At 45.3% G+C, this 21,792-nt stretch overlaps 1 protein-coding gene across 3 annotated transcripts in view; it reads right to left on the bottom strand.

Annotated features, from left to right (window-relative positions):
• LOC134354564 (BTB/POZ domain-containing protein 7-like) overlaps positions 1-21,792 on the bottom strand; it is a 176,273-nt gene that overhangs the window by 75,737 nt on the left and 78,744 nt on the right. For all 3 annotated transcript variants that reach the window (XM_063063489.1, XM_063063491.1, XM_063063490.1), the window contains exon 5: positions 17,046-17,121. In XM_063063489.1, coding sequence (XP_062919559.1) covers positions 17,046-17,121 — 76 coding nt within the window. The remainder of the gene's footprint in view (positions 1-17,045; positions 17,122-21,792) is intronic.

The raw sequence follows: 21,792 nt of genomic DNA, 5'->3' as shown, positions 1-21,792 counted from the left end.
GGTATTGCTCTTCGTGTTCAGTCATAACTTGAGTGGTGCCCTCTTGTGAGCGCTGCCCACAAGGTTGCTAGCCTTGTGAGCCGGTGCCAGTCTTTCCTGGAGGTCAGCTGTCTCTCCAGTGTCACCAACCTTCCTCGGTTACCATCCAGTCTTTCCTGGAAGCCACTGATACATACCAGAGATTACTTGTTACATACACCTGTTAGGGTGCATTCTCCAGTTACCGTATAAGGTAACTGTAGCCTTCAGCCAGGAGCAGATGTCATCAGGTGGTTCCCAACCTTCACCGAGTGTTTCGAACCTTAACCACGACACTCTCCAGTTGGTGGGCCAGCAGTGGTGGCCAAATCACTGCCCATCTGCTCCTGGCTTCAGCTCCCCTCCTCTCGCCTACTCCAAATCCAACAAGAGGCTCGTTCTGCCTCTTCCCCCATCCTACGAGTTGCTTGTTTTTTGCTCCTTTCGTCCAGGCCCAGATCTGACAACAACAGCCATGCTGATTTGGCTGGGAAACCTCTGCAGCCGATCTCCACAGGGAACAACCATGCCTGCCATCCCTTGTCTTTACACTCCTGCACTAAGGGCTGGTACTTCAAGGCCTTTATCTCGTGGGCCTCTTCCCACAGCACAGTCAGCTCAACCAGAATTATTTTCTTGTCTTTGGTTGACCACAGTACAATGTCCAGGCGTAGGGTTGTGTGCATCACACCCGGGAACTACAATCTCCTTCCCACATCGACCCTCATCTCCCAGAACCTGGCTGTTAGCAGCAGATTGGGCTTTGGTTGTTTGGTTACGAAAGGCCTGGCTCCCTCTTTGATGAAGGTGATGGCCTTCCTCAAATCTGTGCCAGCTGTCCTCTTCTTGCATCTCTCCCACTCTAGTGTGTCAGCAAGAGCCAGAAGCACCTTATCATGGCGCCACCTATACCGTCCTTGAGTTAGAGATGTTTTACACTCAGACAGTATATGAGCCTGTGTCCCCTCTTGACCACAGAGCTTATAGTTTGGGTCCTCTCTCATCCCCCATGTGTACAGATGTAATGGTGAAGGAAGGGTGTTATACACGGATCATAAGAGGAAGGAAATACGGAGGGGCTCCAGCCTCCATAACTCTCACCATAAGATCTTGCACTTAGGGAGATCCCATTTTGTCCATGCACCCTGGGACCCTTGTTCCACTTGTGACGACAAACCAAGTTATCAGAAGATTGATGCTGATGAGAGAGAGAAGTGAGACAATGGAGAAACATTTAAAATGTTAATAAGAGAGAAGAGAGAGATTAACGAGAAAGAAACACATTTCAGAATATTGACAGACCGGTTGCTTTGAACCTGAACTGTTTGAAGTTTGATGGACAGGCGATACCCCAGCAGGGGGATAAAAAGAACAGGTTCACTAAGGCACGACACACACCACGAGATCACAAAATAACGAGACCCTGGAAGAGCGGTGTGCCCTCACAAGTTGGTGGAGTTTGTAGGTTTGGTCGCGGGAACCGACCATAGACGCACAGGGTGAAAAGGTACGATCGGCGGGAACCTGGTGTGTGTGTCCGCCCTTGCCTGGGTGCCGGGTTCACTGCGGAAGAACGGTCGTATCCGGAACGGAGGGGTCACAGTCGGTGACCACAGAAGACATAAAAGGGGTCGCCCGAAAGCTACCTGTGAAGAACATCAAAGGTCTGTTTGAATCAAAATTTGCATTCTCTCTCTCTCTCTCCAACGGCACAACAGCGATTACTGCGAACTGCACTAAGCTGAACTGAACTCTGCGTCACTCGAGACTGATCATTTTACCCCCAGACTGCGATAGAGCTTGATTGATTCCTATTACCCTAGTTCTGTTTTACATGTGTGTTTTATCATTGCTAACTTGTTGCATTTATATCCTTACGATTAGAGTACTGTGTTACTTATTTCTTTAATAAAACTTTATTGGTTTCTGTTAAACCTGACTCGAACTAAGTGGTCCATTTCTGCTGGTTTGGCAACCCAGTTACGGGGTACGTAAGGTAAGTGGAGATCCCGTCCGGGATTTTGAACGCCAAATTTGGGACCGGGTAAATTGATTGGGTTAAAATTCCCGAAAGAAAGGAAGGGCAAACAGCAGAAATGAAGATTGAGGAATTTCTAAAGGCGCCAACCTTGGAGGCATTAGAGGATGCCAGGAAATCAGAATTGGCAACTGTGGCCAAACAGCTGAATCTTTTTAAGGGGAAGTCGACAATGAGGAGGGCAGAGATGCACAGATCTATCATACAGCATTATGTATCAAGAGGTGTGTTTCCCCAAGGGGAGCTGGAGGTGGTATCTATAGGAAAACCTGGTGGAGAAGCGGTGCAGCTGCAGATAGAAAAATTGAGACTCGAGCACGAGTTCCGGGTAAGGCAGCTAGAACAAGAAGAGAAACAGTTAGAACGGCAAGAGAGAGAGAGGCAGTTAGAGCGACAAGAGAGAGAGAGAAACAGAAGGAAAGGGAATTTGAGCTGGAAAAGTCAAGGATGACGCTAGCGCAGGGGCCCATGCCGAACCAAGGTGGAGGGTTCAGGGCGACCCAGGAGGTTAGGCTGGTTCCCCCATTTGAGGAGGCCAATGTTGATCGGTACTTTCTCCATTTTGAAAAAGTCGCTGCAAGTCAGGACTGGCCGAGGGATAAGTGGGCTGTTTTGCTTCAGAGCGTACTTAAAGGAAAAGCCCAGCAAGCTTACTCGGCATTGTCTGCAGAAGATGCCCAGAGGTATGATGTGGTGGAAAAGGCGATACTCGGGATTTATGAGTTGGTCCCGGAGGCATACGGGCAGAAGTTCCGGAATGTGAGGAAGCAGTGGGGCTGCACGTATTTAGAGTTTGCCCGTGAGATGCAGACATATTGTGAGCATTGGTGCACCTCGAAAGGGGTCAGTGGGGATTATGACAGACTGCTAAAGCTAATACTGATTGAGCAGTTTAAAGGTTGTGTCCCTGAAGGTATGAGGCCCTATCTAGATGAGAGAGAGGCAGAAACCTTAGCCGCAACTGCTAAGTTAGCGGATGAATACGCGTTAACGCACAAAGCGAAGTTTACCCCCAGTAAAAGCTACCAGAAGGGTAGTCAAGAGGGCGGAGAGAGTCCGCCAGAAAAGTCAGAAAGTAAGCCGGGGACTAGTGAGAAGGATAAGGAAGATCGGGAACAGTTTGGTAAGAAGTCTCCTGGGGTCGTATGCTATAATTGTGGGAAAGCCAGACACTTTGCGTCCAGGTGCTTTGCCCCAAAGAAGGAGACAGGGAAAGGAAAAACGACGGTTCTGACTGGCTGTACTGAGCTGGCAAACAAACCGCCAGGGGAGAAGAGATCTGATAAAGTTCAGGAAGAGCGCGAGAAGTTTATCTCGGTCGGATTGGTGTCGGTGAAGAAGGGGTTAAACCCGGTTCCAGTACGGATCTGGAGAGACACTGGAGCTTGTCAGTCATTGATCTTAAAGAGTGTGTTAGACTTTAGCTCAGAGACCCAGACTGGGGAGGTCAGGGTGATAAAAGGCATTGGGAAAGGGACTGAAGCAGTACCTTTGCACCAGATACATCTAAAAAGCGACTTGGTCTCCGGACCGGTCACAATCGGGGTGAGGCATGAACTACTTATGGATGACGAGGAGGTCTTACTCGGTAATGACCTCGCCGGCGGAAATGTGTTCTCAGCAGTAAGATTGACAAGCCAGCCTGCCAGCATTGAGGCCCCGCCCATGGACTCACAGGTTTATCCCGTTTGCGCAGTGACTCGGCGCATGTCCAGAAAGGCTGACGAAGCGAATGTAGATTTAGCTGAGACGTTTTTACCAGCCTTGTACCAGGAGGGGTTAGAAAGTGAGAAGGGGCGTAGTGAAACGGAAGTTGAGGTAGACTTATCATTAGCAAGGAAGGAATTTATACAGGCACAGGAGCGAGACGAGGAGCTGATGGTTTTGGCGGAGGCAGCTCTCTCTGAAGCAGAATTAAAAAGGGAGCCAGTGGGCTATTATGTGAAGGAGGGAGTACTAATAAGGAAATGGAAACCACGTACTGTGCCCGCAGATGAGGAATGGGGGGTGGTACACCAGGTGGTAGTACCGAAAATTTATGGGGATGAGATTTGTAACCTGGCCCACAAGATACCCCTCGGTGGACATTTTGGGGTGAAGAAAACAGTCGATAGAATCATGAAAGAGTTTTACTGGCCGCACAGGAGGAAGGATGCTATTGACTATTGTAGACGTGAGCTCACACAGTTACAAGTTATTAACATGTTTAAAGCTTACCACGATCAGAAAACAGATCTAGTTGGTCTTATCACGAAAATTAATGAGGCTAGGGTGCCACCTGATAAGGGGAAAACCCATTTTGGAAAGATAAGTATGGTGCCGACCAGATGGGAGAACTCTATTGTTTTGGCCAACTTTGCTGATGAGTTCTCTCACATAACCCCTGAACAGAGCGAGCCGCTGATAAAGCTAACTAACTGGCACGCAGACGTTATGTCCGGATGTCCCGAGGCGATGCAAAGAGCCGGGACATGGTGTTGTTGTCACATCAGGTCAGCCTAGTAAGCAATACCCCTATAGGATGATTAATTCAGTGACAAAAGGGCTAAGGAACGCAGAAGCGTATATTGACGATTTAGTGGTCTGGAGTGACACGTGGGAGGGGCACATTGTGGCAGTAGAGGAACTGTTTAAAAAGCTGTTTGAAGCCAGCCTGACAGTGAACCTCGCAAAAAGTGAATTCGGCCACACGACGGTCACTTATATGGGATTTGTGGTAGGACGGGGCAGCTGGCACCGATGCAGGCTAAGGTGCGGGCTGTCTCTGAAGTCCCCACCCCGACAGACAAGAGAGCCCTGAGAAGGTTCTTGGGGATGGTGGGGTACTATCGGAAGTTTTGCAAAAAACTTGGCAGATATTACCCTCCCTCTTACTAAGCTCTTGCCAAAGAATGCTAAGTTTGCGTGGGACGACCTTTGCTATATTTGTCCGGTACGGAAACCACTGAGAGTTTACACTGATCATAACCCATTAGTGTTTTTGGTCACTATGAAGGATAAAAACAAAAGGTTACTCAGTTGGAGCCTGGTCTTAGAGGGACTTGATATTAAAATAAAACATATAAAAGGACCGGAAAATGTAATTGCTGACTGTCTGTCAAGGTGTTGACAACTTTAAGTTCTCTGTATTAGCCGAATAGCTGATGACCCTGTATATTAGTATGTATCTAATAATATATTCATGCCTATAATTTTTACCCCGGTAAAAATCCTTTGAAGGATAGGGGTGTGACGACAAACCAAGTTATCAGAAGATTGATGCTGATGACAGAGATGAGTGAGATAATGGAGAAACATTCAAAATGCTAATGAGAGAGAAGAAAGAGATTAACGAGAAAGAAACACATTTCAGAATATTGACAGACCGGTTGCTTTGAACCTGAACTGTTTGAAGTTTGATGGACAGGCGATACCCCAGCAGAGGGATAAAAAGAACAGGTTTGCTAAGGCACGACACACACCACGAGATCACGAGATAACGAGACCCTGGAAGAGCGGTGTGCCCCCACAAGTTGGTGCGTGTTTGGAGGTCTGGTCGCGGGAACTGACCATAGACGCACAGGGTGAAAAGGTACGATCAGCGGGAACCTGGTGTGTGTGTCCGCCCTTGCCTGGGTGCCGGGTTCACCGCGGAAGAACGGTCGTATCCAGAACGCAGGGGTCACAGTCGGTGACCACAGAAGACATAACAGGGTTCACCCGAAAGCTAACTGTGAAGAACAAAGGTCTGTTTGAATCAAAATTTGCACTCTCTCTCTCTCTCCAATGGCACAACAGCGATTACTGCAAACTGCACTAAGATGAACTGAACTCTGCATCACTCGAGACTGATCATTTTACCCCTAGACTGCGATAGAGCTTGATTGATTCCTATTACCCTAGTCCTGTTTACATGTGTGTTTTATCCTGTTGCATTTATATCTTTACGATCAGAGTACTGTGTTACTTATTTCTTTAATAAAACTTTATTAGTTTCTGTTAAACCTGACTCCAACTAAGTGATCCATTTCTGCTGGTTTGGCAACCCAGTTACGGAGTATGTAACACACTGCCTTTGACATCTGCTTCACTTCCTCACGGACGCCTATACCATGTCTCGCTTGTTCCTTATGCTTGCGTTTCCCCACTGCTGGAAGTGAACTGAGCCGAGGTCTTGCCACCCGATGCAGGGGTTGCCACTGATATCTCGCAGCTTCAGAGAACACACTGCCTCCTCCACAGCTGCGTTGGCTGCCCACTTGCACCCAGATCTGGTTGTAACACCTGCTTGCTTTACCAAGACGTCATTGGAATCTCCCAAGCTTAATAAAGCTCTGTATTTTGCCACCTTGAATTCCTCCACAACAGATGACAGGGGAAGCTGCAGTTGCCCAGAACGAATGTAGAGGCCCACTGAAGAGAAGCTTGGGGGAACTCCCAACCATCTCCGCAGGTGCTTGTTGGTTTTCCTCTTGATGCCCTCTACGGCAGTCAGGGGATCTCATAAAGTGTGAAGAGCCAGAGAAGCCTGGGCAGAAGGCTGTATTGGTACAGCCAGGTCTTGAATTTACCCAGAAGTCTGAATTTGTCGATCTTCTTCAACCATTCGTCTGTCTGCTTCACAGCATTGGTGACATTGGCCCCATCTGTCAGTGACACATTAAACTACTTCCCCAAACGTTTTATCGGATTATCTTCGATGAAAGGGATGACCTCACCCGGAACTTGGAGGCTAAACTTGCTAGTAACTTTGCCCTTTCTCATCACCATGCACCTGGACTACTTGGCCTTGAAAGACATCCTCGCCCAAGTGGCTACATTACCCAGGGTTTCCAATACCCATCTTGCTTGGACATGTAACACAGTTGTTATAGTGATGTCGTCCATGAACCCTCGTAGAGCCGGCTGAACAATGCCCGACTCCAGCGTCAGGCCACGGGTTACATCTTCTGCTGCTGATAATAGGAGGTTCATTCCCATAATAAATAGGATGGGGGAGGTGGTGCACCCTGTTGGAATCCCCTTCTGGAGGGCCTGCCAACTAGTTGTGAAATGGGCTGTTGTAAATCTGAGTTTGAATCCTCCTAGGTAGCTGGTGATCATGTCTCGAATAGCCACTGGGATATAGAAGTGGTCGAGTCCTTCTAGGATGAGGTCATGTGGAATAGACCTGTAGGAGTTCGCGAGGTCTAACCAGACAACTGTTAGGTCACCTTTTTTCTGCTTGGCCTCACGGATCAAATGGCTAATCATTGAGGTGGGGGGGGGAGAGAGAGAGAAACACAAGGTAACAGGTGAAACCTGGAGGGGGAGGGATGAAGTGAAGAACTGGGACGGTGAAAGAGACAGAAAGCCATGGATAAAAGAAGGGGGAGGGAGGGAGGCGATGGGTGGGCAAGCAGATAACATGAGGGAGGGAAAAGGGGATGGGAAATAGTGAAGAGGGGGTGGTGGGGACATTACCGTAAGTTTGAGAAATTGATGTTCATGCATCAGGTTGGGGACTATCCAAGCAGAATATAAGGCGTCATTCCTCCAGCCTAAGTGTGGCCTCACCACAACAGTGGAGGAGGCCATAGATGGACATATCGGAATGGGAATGGGAAGTGGAATTAAAATGGATGGCCATTGGGAGATCCCGCTTTTTCTGGCGGACAGAGTGTAGGTGCTCGATGAAGTGGTCTCCCAATTAACGTCGGGTCTCACCAATGTACAGGAGGCCACACCGGGAGCACAAACACAGTACATGACCCCAACAGACACTGCATCTCTTCCACTTCATGCATGTCTGCTCTTATCCCATCCTCACGCCACCCTACTAGGGATAGGGTTCCTCTTGTCCTCACCTACCACCCCACCAGCCTCTGTGTCCAACACATGATTCTCCAAAACTTCTGCCACCCCAACAAGATCCCACCACCAAGCACAACTTTCCCACCCCTCCCCCCCATATCTGCTTTCCACAGGGCTCGCTCCCTACATGACTCCCTTATCCATTCATCCCTCCTGGTACTCATTCTTGCACGTGGAACAAGTGCTACACCTGCCCCTATATCTCCTCCCTCACTACCATTCAGGGTCTTAAACAGTCCTTCCAGTAGAAGCGACACCTCACCTGTGTGTCTGTTGGGTTCATATAATGTGATCAGTGCCCCCAGTGTGGCCTCCAGTATATCGGTGAGACCTGACGTAAGATTGGGAGACAGCTTCGCCAGTCACCTACGCTCCATCTGCCAGAAAAAAGCGGGATCTCCCAGTGGCCACCTATTTTAATTCCACTTACCATTCCTATCTGATATGTCCATTCATAGCCTCCTCCATTATCGTGATGAGGCTACACTCCAGGTGGAGGAGCAACACCTTATATTCCGTTTGGGTAGCCTCCAACCTGGTGGCATGAACATCGATTTCTCATACTTCTGGTAATGCCCCCCCACCCCCACTTCACCATTTCCCATCCCTTTTTCCCTCTCTCACCTTATCACCTTGCCTGCCCATCGCCTCCCTCTGGTGCCCCTCCCACTTTTTCTTTCTTCCACGGCCTTTGGTCTCTTTCACCAGTCAACTTCCCAGCTCTTTACTTCATCCTTCCCCCTCCAGGTTTCACCTGTCACTTTGTGTTTCCCTTTCCCCTCCCCACATCTTTTAAACCTACTCCTCAGCTTTTTTTGTCCAGTCCTGCCGAAGGATTTCAGCCTGAAACATCAACTGTACTTTTTTCCTAGATGCTGCCTGGCCTGCTGAGTTCCTTCAACATTTTGTCTGTATTGCTCAGGTTTATTATCACCAGCACGTGTTGTGAAATTTGTTAACTTAGCAGCAGCAGTACAATACAATACAAGATAATATAGAATGAAAAAAATAAATCAATTACACTAATATACAATGGCATGCAGAAGTTTGGGCACTCCTGGTCAAAATTTCTGTTACTGTGAATAGCTAAGCGAGTAAAAGATGAACTGATTTCCAAAAGGCATAAAGTTAGAGATGGCATATTTCTTTAATATTTTAAGCAAGATTACTTTTTTATTTCCATCTTTTACACTTTCAAAATAACGAAAAAGGAAAAGGGCCCAAATGGGCACCCTGCATAACAGTACTTAGTTACACTCCCTTTGGCAAGTATCACAGCTTGTAAACACTTTCTGTAGCCAGCTAAGAGTCTTTCAATTCTTGTTTGGGGGATTTTCGCCCATTCTTCCTTGCAAAAGGCTTCTAGTTCTGTGAGATTCTTGGGCGGTCTTGCATGCACTGCTCTTTTGAGGTCTATCCACAGATTTTCAATGAGTTTAGGTCGGGGGACTGTGAGGGCCATGGCAAAACCTTCAGCTTGCGCCTCTTGAGGTAGTCCATTGTGGATTTTGAGGTGTGTTTAGGATCATTATCCTGTTGTAGAAGCCATCCTCTTTTCATCTTCAGCTTTTTTACAGACAGTGTGATGTTTGCTTCCAGAATTTGCTGGTATTTAATTGAATTAATTCTTCCCTCTACCAGTGAAATGTTCCCTGTGCCACTGGCTGCAACACAAGCCCAAAGCATGATCGATCCACCCCTGTGCTTTACAGTCGGAGAGGTGCTCTTTTCATGAAATTCTGCACCCTTTTTTCTCCAAACATACCTTTGCTGATTGCAGCCAAAAAGTTCTATTTCAACTTCATCAGTCCACAGGACTTGTTTCCAAAATGCATCAGCCTTGTTTAGATGTTCCTTTGCAAACTTCTGATGCTGAATTTTGTGGTGAGGACGCAGGAAATGATTTCTTCTGATGACTCTTCCATGAAGGTCATATTTGTGCAGGTGTCGCTGCACAGTAGAACAGTGCACCACCACTCCAGAGTCTGCTAAATCTTCCTGAAGGTCTTTTGCAGTCAAACGGGGGTTTTGATTTGCCTTTCTAGCAATCCTACGAGCAGTTCTCTCGGAAAGTTCTCTTGGTCTTCCAGACCTCAACTTGACCTCCACCATTCCTGTTAACTGCCATTTCTTAATTACATTACAAACTGAAGAAACGGCTACCTGAAAACGCTTTGCTATCTTCTTATTGCCTTCTCCTGCTTTGTGGGCATCATTTATTTTAATTTTCAGAGTGTTAGGCAGCTGCTTAGAGGAGCCCATGGCTGCTGATTGTTGGGACAAGGTTTGAGGAGTCAGGGTATTTATAAAGCTTTGAAATTTGCATCACCTGGCCTTTCCTAACAATGACTATGTATAAGCCATAGCCCTAACAAGCTAATTAAGGTCTGAGACCTTGGTAAAAGTTATCTGAGAACTCAAATCTCTTGGGATGCCCAAACTTTTGCACAGTGCTCCTTTTCTTTTTTTCACTCTAAAATTGTACAAAACAAAAATAATACATTAATTTTGCTTAAAATGTCGAAAAGAATGTTTCATCTTTAACTTTATGACTTTTGGAGATCAGTCTATCTTCTACTCACTTAACTATTCACAGTAACAGAAATTTTGACCGGGGCACCCAAACTTTTGCACGCCACTGTATATATATCATATATACATAAAAGATTTAAAGTAGTACAAAAACCTAAGTAATATGTATTTTAAAAAAGTGAGGTAGTGCTCATGGGTTCAATGTCCATTTAGGAATCGTATGGCAGAGGGGTAGAAGCTTTTCCTGAATTGCTGAATGTGTGCCTTCAGGCTTCTGTACTTCCTTCCTAACAGTAACAATGAGAAGAGGGCACCTGAGTGATGGGGGAGTCTTTAATAATGGATGTCACCTTTCTGAGGCACTGCTCCTTGAAGATGTCTTGGATACTATGGAGGCTAGTATCCAATATAGAGCTAACTAATTTTACAACTTTTCTTTAGCTTTTTTCAATCCTGTGTAGTAGCACCCTCCCCCACCTCCCCATTCCAGACAATGATGCAGCCTGTCAGAATGCTCTCCATGGTATATCTACAGAAGTTTTCAAGTGTTTTTGCTGACAAACCAAATCTCTTCAAACTCCGAATGAAATACATCCGCTGTCTTGCCTTCTTTATAGCTGCATCAGTATGCTGGGACCAGATTAGATCCTCAAAGTTCTTGATATGCAGAAACTTGAAATCGCTCACTTCTGATCCCACTATCAGAATTGGTTCATAATCCCTCATCTTACTGTTCCTGAAGTCCAGAATCAGCTTTTTGCTCTTACTGACATTGAGTACAAGGTTGTTGCTGCGACAACACTCAAATAACTAGTATATCTTGCTCCTGTATGCCCTTTCATTTCCATCTGAGATATTACCAACAATAGTTGTATCATCAGCAAATTTATGGTATTTGAGCAAAACCTAGCCACAAAGGTCATGGGTATAGAGTGAGCAGAGCAGTGGAAGATGCGCTACTGTTGATCGTCAATGAGGAGGAGATATCATCACCAATTCCCACAGATTGTGGTCGAATCACTATTTTCTTTTTTTTGGCGTGTGCGTCTGCCTGCGTGCGTGATGTTGGCGCGACGATGTCTTTTTCATGCCTTTACAAGGCATGCAGTGAGGGAGAGAGACTGTGCAGCACGCCACTCCTCACATAGACATTTCGCAGTATTTTTCCCTTTATTTTACAAGGTTGAGTTGCAATCACGACACTCAACCTGGCACGGATGGAAAGCGTACTCAGGAGCGGACCTGGCTGGGTTCGAACCTGGGAACCTCCGTTTCAGAGCCTGGTGCTGATGTCTTTGCGCCACCAGCTGGCCCCGAATCACTATTGTCAAAGCTGCCACAAATTGTGCCCTGAATCACCGTTTTCAAGGAGGAGATCTGTAGGAGATTATCAGATATGTTTAACAAACTCAATGATGTGGTGCCAAGTGGTTAATGTTCTGCAGTTTATCCTGTGGTACTTCACTGTTCACTGCTACACTTTATATACAAAGTAGATAATGACCATCAGATTATTTCCACATTGAATTATTAATTAAGATCTTGATTACACCACAAGGTTTTTCACATAGAAACACAGAAATGCTACAGCAGAATACAGGCCTTTCAGCCCACAAAACCCTCTATTTTTCTAAGCTCCATGTACCTATCCAGGAGTCTCTTAAAAGACCCCATCGTTTCCAACTCCACCATCGTTGCCGGTAGACCATTAAACACTCTCACCACTCTCTACGTAAAAAAACCTACCCCTGACATCTCCTCTGTACATACTTCCAAGCACCTTAAAACTGTGCCCTCTCGTGCTAACCATTTCAGCTCTGGGAAAAAGCCACACTATCCACACTATCAATGCCTCTCATCATCTTATACACCTTAATCAGGTCACCTCTCATCCTCTGTCGCTCCAAGGAGAAAAGGCCGAGTTCACTCAACCTATTCCCACAAGGCATGCTTCCCAAACCAGGCAACAATCCTTGTAATTCTCCTCTGCACCCTCTCTATGGTTTCCACATCCTTCCTATAGTGAGGCGACCAGAAATGAGCACAGTACTCCAAGTGGGGTCTGACCAGGGTCCTATATAGCTGTAACATTACCTCTCGGCTGTTAAACTCAATCGCACGATTGACGAAGGCCTGAGCACTGTATGCCTTCTTAACCACAGAGTCAACCTGCGCAGCAGCTTTGAGTGTCCTATGGACTCAGACCCCAAGATCCCTCTGATCCTCCACACTGTCAAGAGTCTTACCATTAATACTATATTCTGCCATCATCATTGACCTACTAAAATCTGGGTTGAACTCCATTTGCCACTTCTCAGCCTAGTTTTGCATCCTATTAATGCCCTGCTGTAACCTCTGACAGCCCTCCACACTATCCACAACACCCCCAACCTTTCTGTCATCAGCAAATTTACTAACCCATCCCTCCACTTCCTCATCCAGGTCATTTATAAAAATCATGAAGAGTAGGGGTCCCAGAACAGATCCCTGAGGCACACCACTGGTCACCAACCTCCATGCAGAATATGACCCATCTACAACCACTCTTTGCCTTCTGTGGGCAAGCCAGTTCTGGATCCACAAAGCAATGTCCCCTTGGATCCCATACCGCCTTACTTTCTCAATAAGCCTCGCGTGGTACCTTATCAAATGCCTTGTTGAAATCCGTATACACTACATCTACTGCTCTACCTTCATCAATGTGTTTAAGTCACATCCTCAAAAAATTCAATCAGGCTCATAAGGCACGACCTGCCTTTGACAAAGCCATGCTGACTATCCCTAATCAGATTATGCCTCTCCAAACGTTCATAAATCCTGCCTGTCAGGATCCTCTCTATCAACTTACCAACCACTGAAGTAAGACTCACTGGTTTATAATTTCCTGGGCTATCTCTACGCCCTTTCTTGAATAAGGGAACAACATTCGCAACCCTCCAATCCTCCAGAACCTCTCCTGTCCCCATCGATGATGCAAAGATCACTGCCAGAGGCTCAGCAATCTCCTCACTCGCCTCCCACAGTAGCCTGGGGTACAACTCGTCTGGTCCCAGTGACTTATCCAACTTGATGCTTTCCAAAAGCTCCAGCACATCCTCTTCCTTAATATCTACATGTTCAAGCTTTTCAGTCTGTTGTAAGTCATCCCTACAATTGCCAAGATCGTCCTCTGCAGTGAATGCTGAAGCAAAGTACTCATTAAGTACCTCCGCTATTTCCTCCGGTTCCATACACACTTTTCCACTGTCACACTTGATTGGTCCTCTTCCCTCACGTCTTACCTTCTTGCTCTTCACATACCTGTGTAATGCCTTGGTGTTTTCCTTAATCCTGTCCTCCAAGGCCTTCTCATGGCCTTTTCTAGCTTTCTAATTTCATTCTTGAGCTCCTTCTTGCTAGCCTTATTATCTTCCAGATCTCTATCATTACCTAGTTTTTTGAACCTTTCGTGAGCTCTTCTTTTCTTCTTGACTAGATTTACAACAGCCTCCGGACACCACAGTTCCTGTACCCTACCATCCTTTCCCTGTTTCTTTGGAACATACCTATGCAGAACCCCACGCAAATATACTCTGAACATTTGCCACCTTTCTTCCGTACGTCTCCCTGAGAACATCTGTTTCCAATTTTTGCTTCCATGTTCCTGCCTGATAGCCTCATATTTCCTCTAACTCCAATAAACGTCTTCCTAACTTGTCTGTTCCTATCCCTCTCCAATGCTCTGGTAAAGGAGATAGAATTGTGATCACTATCTGCAATATGTTCTCCCACTGAGAGCTCTGACACCTGACCAGGTTCATTTCCCAATACTAGATCAAGTACAGCCTCTCCCCTTGTAGTCTTATCTACATATTGTGTCAAGAAACCTTCTTAAACACACCTAACGAACTCCACCCCATCTAAACCCCTTGCTCTAGGGATGTGCCAATCGATATTTGGGAAATTAAAATCTCCCACCCTGTTAATAACCCTGTTATTATTACACCTTTCCAGAATCTGTCTCCCTATCGGCTCCTCGATATCCCTGTTACTATTGGGTGGTCTATAAAAAACACCCAGTAAAGTTACTGACCCTTTCCTGTTCCTAACTTCCACCCACAGAGACTTCGTAGACAACCCCTCCATGACTTCCTCTTTTTCTGCAGCTGTGACACTATCTCTGATCAGCAGTGCCACGCCCCCACCTCGTTTGCCTCCCTCCCTGTCTTTTCTGAAACATCTAAAGCCTGGCACTCAAAGTAACCATTCCTGCCCCTGGGCCATCCAAGTCTCTGTAATGGCCACAACATCATAGCTCCAAGTACTGATCCACGCTCTAGCTCATCCACTTTGTTCATAATACTCCTTGCATTAAAATAGACACATCTTAAATCATTGGTCTGAGCGCACTCTTCTCTACCACCTGCCTATCCTCCCTCTCACACTGTCTCCAAGCTTTCTCTATATGTGAGCCAACCTCCACTCCCTCCGTCACTTCAGTTCAGTTCCCACCCCCCAGCAATTCTAGTTTAAATTCCCTCCAATAGCCTTAGCAAACCTCCCCGTCAGGATATTGGTCCCCTTGGGATTCAAGTGCAACCCGTCCTTTTTGTACAGGTCACACCTGCCCCAAAAAAGGTCCCAATGATCCAGGAATCTGAATCCCTGCCCTCTGCTCCAGGGGAGGTGGTCGATGGGATTGCAGACTGGGCTGAGAAAGACAGATGCATACAGTTCTATAGATCACAAACACAAGAAAGTCTGCAGAGGCTGGAAATCCAAGGCAACCCACACAAAACGCTGGAGGAACTCAGCAGGTCAGGCAGCATCTCTGGAAAAGAGTAAACAGTTGACGTTTCAGGCAGAGACCCTTCTTCAGCACTGAGAAGGAAGGGGGAAGATGCCGGAATAAAAAGGTTGGGGGAAGGGGAGAGAGGCTAGCCAGAAGGTGATAGGTGAAGCCAGGTGTGTGGGAAAGGTCAAGGGCTGGAGAAGAAGGAATCTGATAAGATAGGAGAGTGGACAACAGGAGAAGGGGAAGGAGGGGGATCCAGGGGGAAGAAGTGAAATGTCAGAGTGGGGAATAGAGGAAGGTGGGTGGGCACTGGGAGATTTGTTTAGCTTTAGGAATACCATCAGGTTGGAGGCTACCCAGATGGAATATAAGGTGTTGCTCCTCCACCCTGAGGGTGGCCTCATCTTGGCAGAGGAGGAGGCCATAGATTGATGTGTCAGAATGGGAATGGGAATTAAAATGTTTGGCCACTGGGAAGTTCCGCTTGCGGCGGATGGTGCAGAGGTGTTTGATGAAGCTGTCCTCCTATTTATAATGGGTTTTACTACCGCAGAGGAAGCCATATTGGGAGCACCAGACACAATAGACAATCCCAGCAGCTTCAAAGGTGAAGTGTTGCCTCACCTGGAAGGACTGTTTGGGGCCCTAAATGGAGGTGAGAGAGGAGCTGAATGAGCAGTTGTAGCACTTTGGCCAGTTGAAAGGGATAAGTGCCGGGCAGAGATTAGTGGGGAGGAATGAATGGACAAGGGAATTACGAAGAGCAATCCCTGTGGAAAGCAGAAGGGGGCAGGTAAAGACATGTTTAGCGGTAGGATCCCTTTGGAGATGGCAGAAGTTGAGGGAGATAGTCTGTTGGATGTGGAGGTAAGGACAAGAGGGACTCTTATCACTATTACAGCAGCGGAAAGGGCAGCATCAACAGTAGAGGGAGGGAAACCCTGTTCTTTAAAAGGAGGAGGACATCTCTGATGTCCTGGATTGGAAAGCCGCATCCCAGAAAGAAATGCGGAGGAGGCGAAGAAACTGAGAAAAGGGAATTACATTTTTTTTAAAGGAGATACAGTGGGAAGAGGTATAGTCGAGATAACCACTGGTATTTCACATGCAGCCACAAATTAATGCAGGTTTCCCCTGCTATCCAAATGTAGAGCATTCCTATGAAACCATTCGTGCCAAAATGGCGTAAAGTGTAGAAGCAATTACCATTAATTTATATGGGAAAATTTTTTGAGCGTTCCCAGACCCAAAAAATAACCTACCAAATCATACCAAATAGCACATAAAACCTAAAATAACACTAACATACAGTAAAAGCAGGAATGATATGATAAATACACAGCCTATATAAAATAGAAATAATGTATGTACAGTGTAGTTTCACTTAACAGAATCAGGAAGTTTGAGCCAAAATCGATTTGTTGAAAAAAATCAGCACGCATTAGCACGTACACGCATTCGCATGTCACGCATACGCACACACTTGCCCACGCAAGACTTCATGGTCATGGTAGTCTTTCTCAGGGTAAACACAAATTTAAAGTGAGTGTCTTTTTTCGTAAAAGCGAAATGTCGTAAAGAGAACGTTCGGAAAGCAGGGGACACCTGTACTGGTACAGCTGACTGAAAGCTTGGGCAAAAAAAAAACACACAACTGTAATGGAGCAGATCTGCCAAGGTTGGGATTAAGGGGAACTGGTGTAATTGCAGAATGGGTCAAGAAAGGCAGATACATACAATTCTATAGAGGTGCAGTAGATCCATCATGGATTCTATAGATTTGGTATGAAAAGACCAATGCATGTAGCTAGCGAGTCTCCACCTCTCTCAATACTCCTGCACACAACTCACCCTCATCAGACAGACGTTTCGCCAGTTGGTGTTCAGCCCATTTAATCACAGCCTTCAGGATATCCTGCTCACTTGCCTACAAGGAATGAGACACATCACATTAACATTAGTCTCACATACATTTTTAAAAATACTGTGCCCCCTACCTTCCACTCCAAAACTGAGAAGTCTGGGTGCATCACAACCTGATATGGAAACACAAATGCCCTTGAACATAAAGTCCTACAAAAGGTAGTGGATACAGCCTGTCCATCATGGGTAAAGCCCTCCCCACCATTGAGCACATCTACATAGGATGCTGTCGCATGAAAACAGCATCCATCATCAGGGACCGCCACCATCCAGAATGTGCTCTCTTCTCACTGCTGCCATCAGGAAGAAGGTACAGGAGCCTCAGGACTCACACCACCAGGTTCAGGAACCGTTATTACCCCTCAGCCATCAGGCTCTTGAACCAAAGGGAACTTCACTTGCCCCATCATTGAAACTTTCCCACAACCAAAGAACTTACTTTCAAGGACTCTTCATCTCATGTTCTTGATATTTAATGCTTAGTATTATTATTTCTTCTGTATTTGCAAGTTTGTTGTTTTCTGCACTCTGGTGATCTTTCATTGATTTTTTTAATGATTATTATTCTATAGACTTATTGAGTATTCCTACAAGAAAATGAATCTCAGGGTTGTATATGGTGATATAATTGTACTTTGATAATGTATTTACTTTGAACTATACCTCCAACAACACAAATCGTTAAGTCTTTTACATCATGAGTTTCACCTCAGTCGAAGCCAGAGAGGACAGTACACTGGTCATTGTGCTAAGTGTGCAACCTTTAAATGCCCCAGGTCATCAAATAGTGCTTTCTTAAAGTTTAGTTTTTGAACCTTTGCAAACTTTTGACAAAGGTGGGTAAAAAATGTAAAAGTCTCTGGGACCCAATGGTATGTGGCAAACTGGATCCAAAATTGAAGCAAAGGAGAATAGTTCATGGTTCCTTCGACAACTGAAAGGTAGTCATCAATGGGATTTCACAGGGCTGAATTCTTGGCCCCTTGAGGTTTGTAATACAGTAGATTCCGGTTAATTGGGACACATCAGGACCAGTACATTTTGGCCCAATTAAATGACTGCCACAATTAGCTGAAGTTCCATGGAAATAGTTAAAAAGGTATTTAAAAAAAAGACAAACTACCATTTAACTGAGTAATGAATTATGCATCTAAATGAACTACAGAGCAAATTAGAACACTATCAATACTACTACAGTATTATAAAACTGTGTTAGTTCCTAATTGCTATTGAGTAAGGAATTGTTCCAGTGTACACTGCTGTGTTCATTTGAGAGACTTTACATTAAATGAACAAAATCAATGCAGATATGGATTGCCTTCATACAATGCTTTTGACAACTGCATCCTTCCAAATCTTCACTTTCATTGTAACATTCAAGATGATTATTGTTACATTCAAATTCATCATTGTTCTTAACTTGTTGATGTAATGAAATAGTTTCATTTTCATTTCCAGAATTTTCTGGCATCTCCAAGCTTGAATGCTTGAAACCGCAGTGAGCAAAACAGTTCTGAATTGTCTTATGGCTTATTTCTTGCCAACTATCAGTGACAAAAATCATCATTTTTTGAACACGAACACATGCAACTTAGGAAGGAGCTCAGAAGGACGATGGCACCTAACAGCGACTCTTAGCTTGCATCTTCGGAAACAGCTCTATTTCTATTTTCCCCTTTCAGGGTTCTTTTGAAGACCTTGACCTGGACTTACACGCTGACTTCGATATACCAAGGACGCGGCCTAGAAGACTAGCGCACCTTCAGGGTTCCGGGATTTTGTGGCTCTGGAGGTGGGCGGACTCAGGGTTAACTCGCTATGTCTCTAAATAAAATTAAAAATGTCAACAGACCAATTAGAATAATAACCAAGATTAATTTAGTCTTTTCTCATAAGGATTATTTCTTCAGAGAGATACAAATTATCAAAGATATATAGAATGATTGTATGTCCATAATGTGACGGTAGGCTCAAGAGTGTCTGTACATTCGGTGACTCTGACAGGAGCTGATAAAGTAGTGGTGGTTGCAGGTGTGGAGGAATGGGTTAGTGGGTGGAGGTGTTGATCAGCCTTACTGGGGTTTAAAGTCTGTTGGTCCTGGCGTGGGTGCTACGTAGCCTCCTCCTTAATGGGGAGTAGAACAAGCAGTCTGTAACATCATTCTGCAATTCTACCAAACACTGCCCAGGCATGTGATAAAGGGTCAAGACGAGAATCAGTTGGAGATAGTTTGTGTGGAAGAACTGTGGTTCAGTACTAGAGGGGATTTAGAAAGTTATGTGTGGCAGGTTGTTTGAAAGAGGTTGATCTTAATGGATCAGGAGAGCCCAATTGCTGTTCCTGGAACAACTTGGTCTAATTTCCCCCACAATGCCACTGAATGATGAGGACATGAATTGTTGTGACAAGCCAAATCAATCAAGTCCCTGGTGCAATTCCCCTCTGCCGTATAATTTCTAAATGGATAATGAACCCATGAACACCACCTCAATTTTTAATATATTTCTATTTTTGCACTATTTTTAATCTATGTAATACACATATACTTACTGTAATTTATTTATTTCTATATTCTCATGTATTGCATTGTACTGCCGCTGAGAAATGCTGATGATAATAAACTGGACTGTGGTTCATTTCGTGTGACGTTTGCAATCCTGGGCTTTCCAAGACCATGATTGCTCCTGGCAAATTTTTCTGTTGAAGTGTTTGCCATTGCCTTCTTCTGGACAGTGTCTTTACAAGATGGGTGACCCCCAGTCATTATCAATATTCTTCAGAGATTCTGCCTGGCGCTACTGATCAGATAACCAGGACGCGTGATATGTACCACCTGCCCTCATAGCCTCACGTGACTCTGATCGGTGGTGGCGGGGCTAAGCAGGTGCTACACCTTACCCAAGGGTGACCTGCAGGCTAGTGGATAGAAGGAGAGCCTTAGAATAGGAGTGTCAATACAAATGGACAGGAGATGGAGGTCAAATTGACATTAGACAGCACAGACATTGTGGGCTGAAGGGACCGCTCTTGAGAGTGATGTTCTATGCCCTACAATTTGAAGCAAAACTGCAACTCATTTCCTTCCTTAGCTTCTAATGCTCAGGCTGCTAATGGACCCATACAGCATCTTTGGCTTAAAAAACTAAATTATCAAAGCGGAAGTCAATAGGTTCTTGCTTAGTCAGGATGTCAAAGGTTAGGGGAGAATGTAGGAGAATGGAGATAATAAATCAGCCATGATGGAATGGCAGAGCACACTCGATGGGCCAAATGGCCCAACTCTGCTCCTGTGTCTGATCTCATGAACGTAAAAGTGGGTGATGTCACAGTGACTCAAAATCCCAGGTAGCTATACCTGGAGGACACAATTCGGTGAAGGATAGAACATCTTTGAAGAAATAACTGCATACATTTAGAAGAATGATCCCTATATGCCAAGGGTTAAACTACGAGAGATTATAAACATTCAGGTGATGGGGCAGTCACAAAAGCCGATGCCTCAAAAAGGCTGTATCCTTCTTTACCCCCACTACCCTAGACATGCCCTCTTCTCATCGCTACCATCAAGATGGTGGTACAGAAACCTCAAGTCAGGCACTCAACGATTCAGGGACAGCTTCTTCCCCTCCACCATTCATTTATGAATGGACAATGATCCCATGAACACTATCTCAGTATCTCACCCCCTCTCTTTTTGCATTACTTATTTCTACAGATGTACTGTGGAGAGGATTGCAACGGGCTGCATCACTGCCTGGAATGGGGGGGGGGGGTGGGGGTGGGGGGCACTGCACAAGGTCCAAGTAAGCTGCAGAGAGTTGTAAACTTAGTCAGCTCCATCATGGGTACTAGCTTCCATAGCATCCAGGACAGCCTCCAGAAGTGATGCCTTAGAAAGGCAACGTCCATCACACACACACACACACATATATGCATAGACTTCTGCCGCCTGCTACCGGGGACTCGATCGACTTGGGGACTTTTGAGACTTTATTTACCGTGCCCATGATTTGTTCTTCATCAAATTATGGTATTGCTTTGCACAGCTGTAACTATATGTTATAATTATGTGGTTCTGTCAGTGTTAGTCTTTGGTTTGTCCTGTTTTCTGTGATATCACTCCGAAGAAACATTGTATCATTTCTTAATGCATGTATGCATTTCTAAATGACAATAAAAGAGGACTGAGTGTTCTCATAATCTAAAAAAAATTATGTATTTCATTATCCTGCTACTGCAAAACAAGAAGTTTCATGATGTACGCCAGTGATATTAAACCTGATTCTGATTCAGCAGCAGAGGTAGTCAATCCTGACCTTGGGTATCATCTGTGTGGAGTCTGCATGCTCTCTGTGACGGTGTGGATTTCTTATCATTCTGCCGGTTGGACAGTTAATTGGCTGTTATAAATTGTCTCTTGTTTGTAAGTGAGTGATAATAATCTAAGTCAATGGGAATGTACTGAGAATAAAAATCATTTTGGTTTAGTGCAAATAGATGGCCGACGATCAGTGCAGACTCAAGATGGCGCCAGCGAACAATACGATCAACAGCAATGTCCTGCTTACGAAACTACTGCTTTTACTACTTCTTCTTTCAAATATGATTCTGCTATTAAGCTGCATGTCAGTGGAAGCTGCGATTTATATTTCGATGGTGTGGTTTTGGGCTGAC

This window comes from Mobula hypostoma, chromosome 12 (genome assembly GCF_963921235.1).
Source record: "Mobula hypostoma chromosome 12, sMobHyp1.1, whole genome shotgun sequence".
Taxonomy (NCBI): Eukaryota; Metazoa; Chordata; class Chondrichthyes; order Myliobatiformes; family Myliobatidae; genus Mobula; species Mobula hypostoma.
The sequence above is the reverse complement of the archived record's forward strand: the minus strand, read 5'-3'. Positions and strand labels throughout refer to the sequence as shown.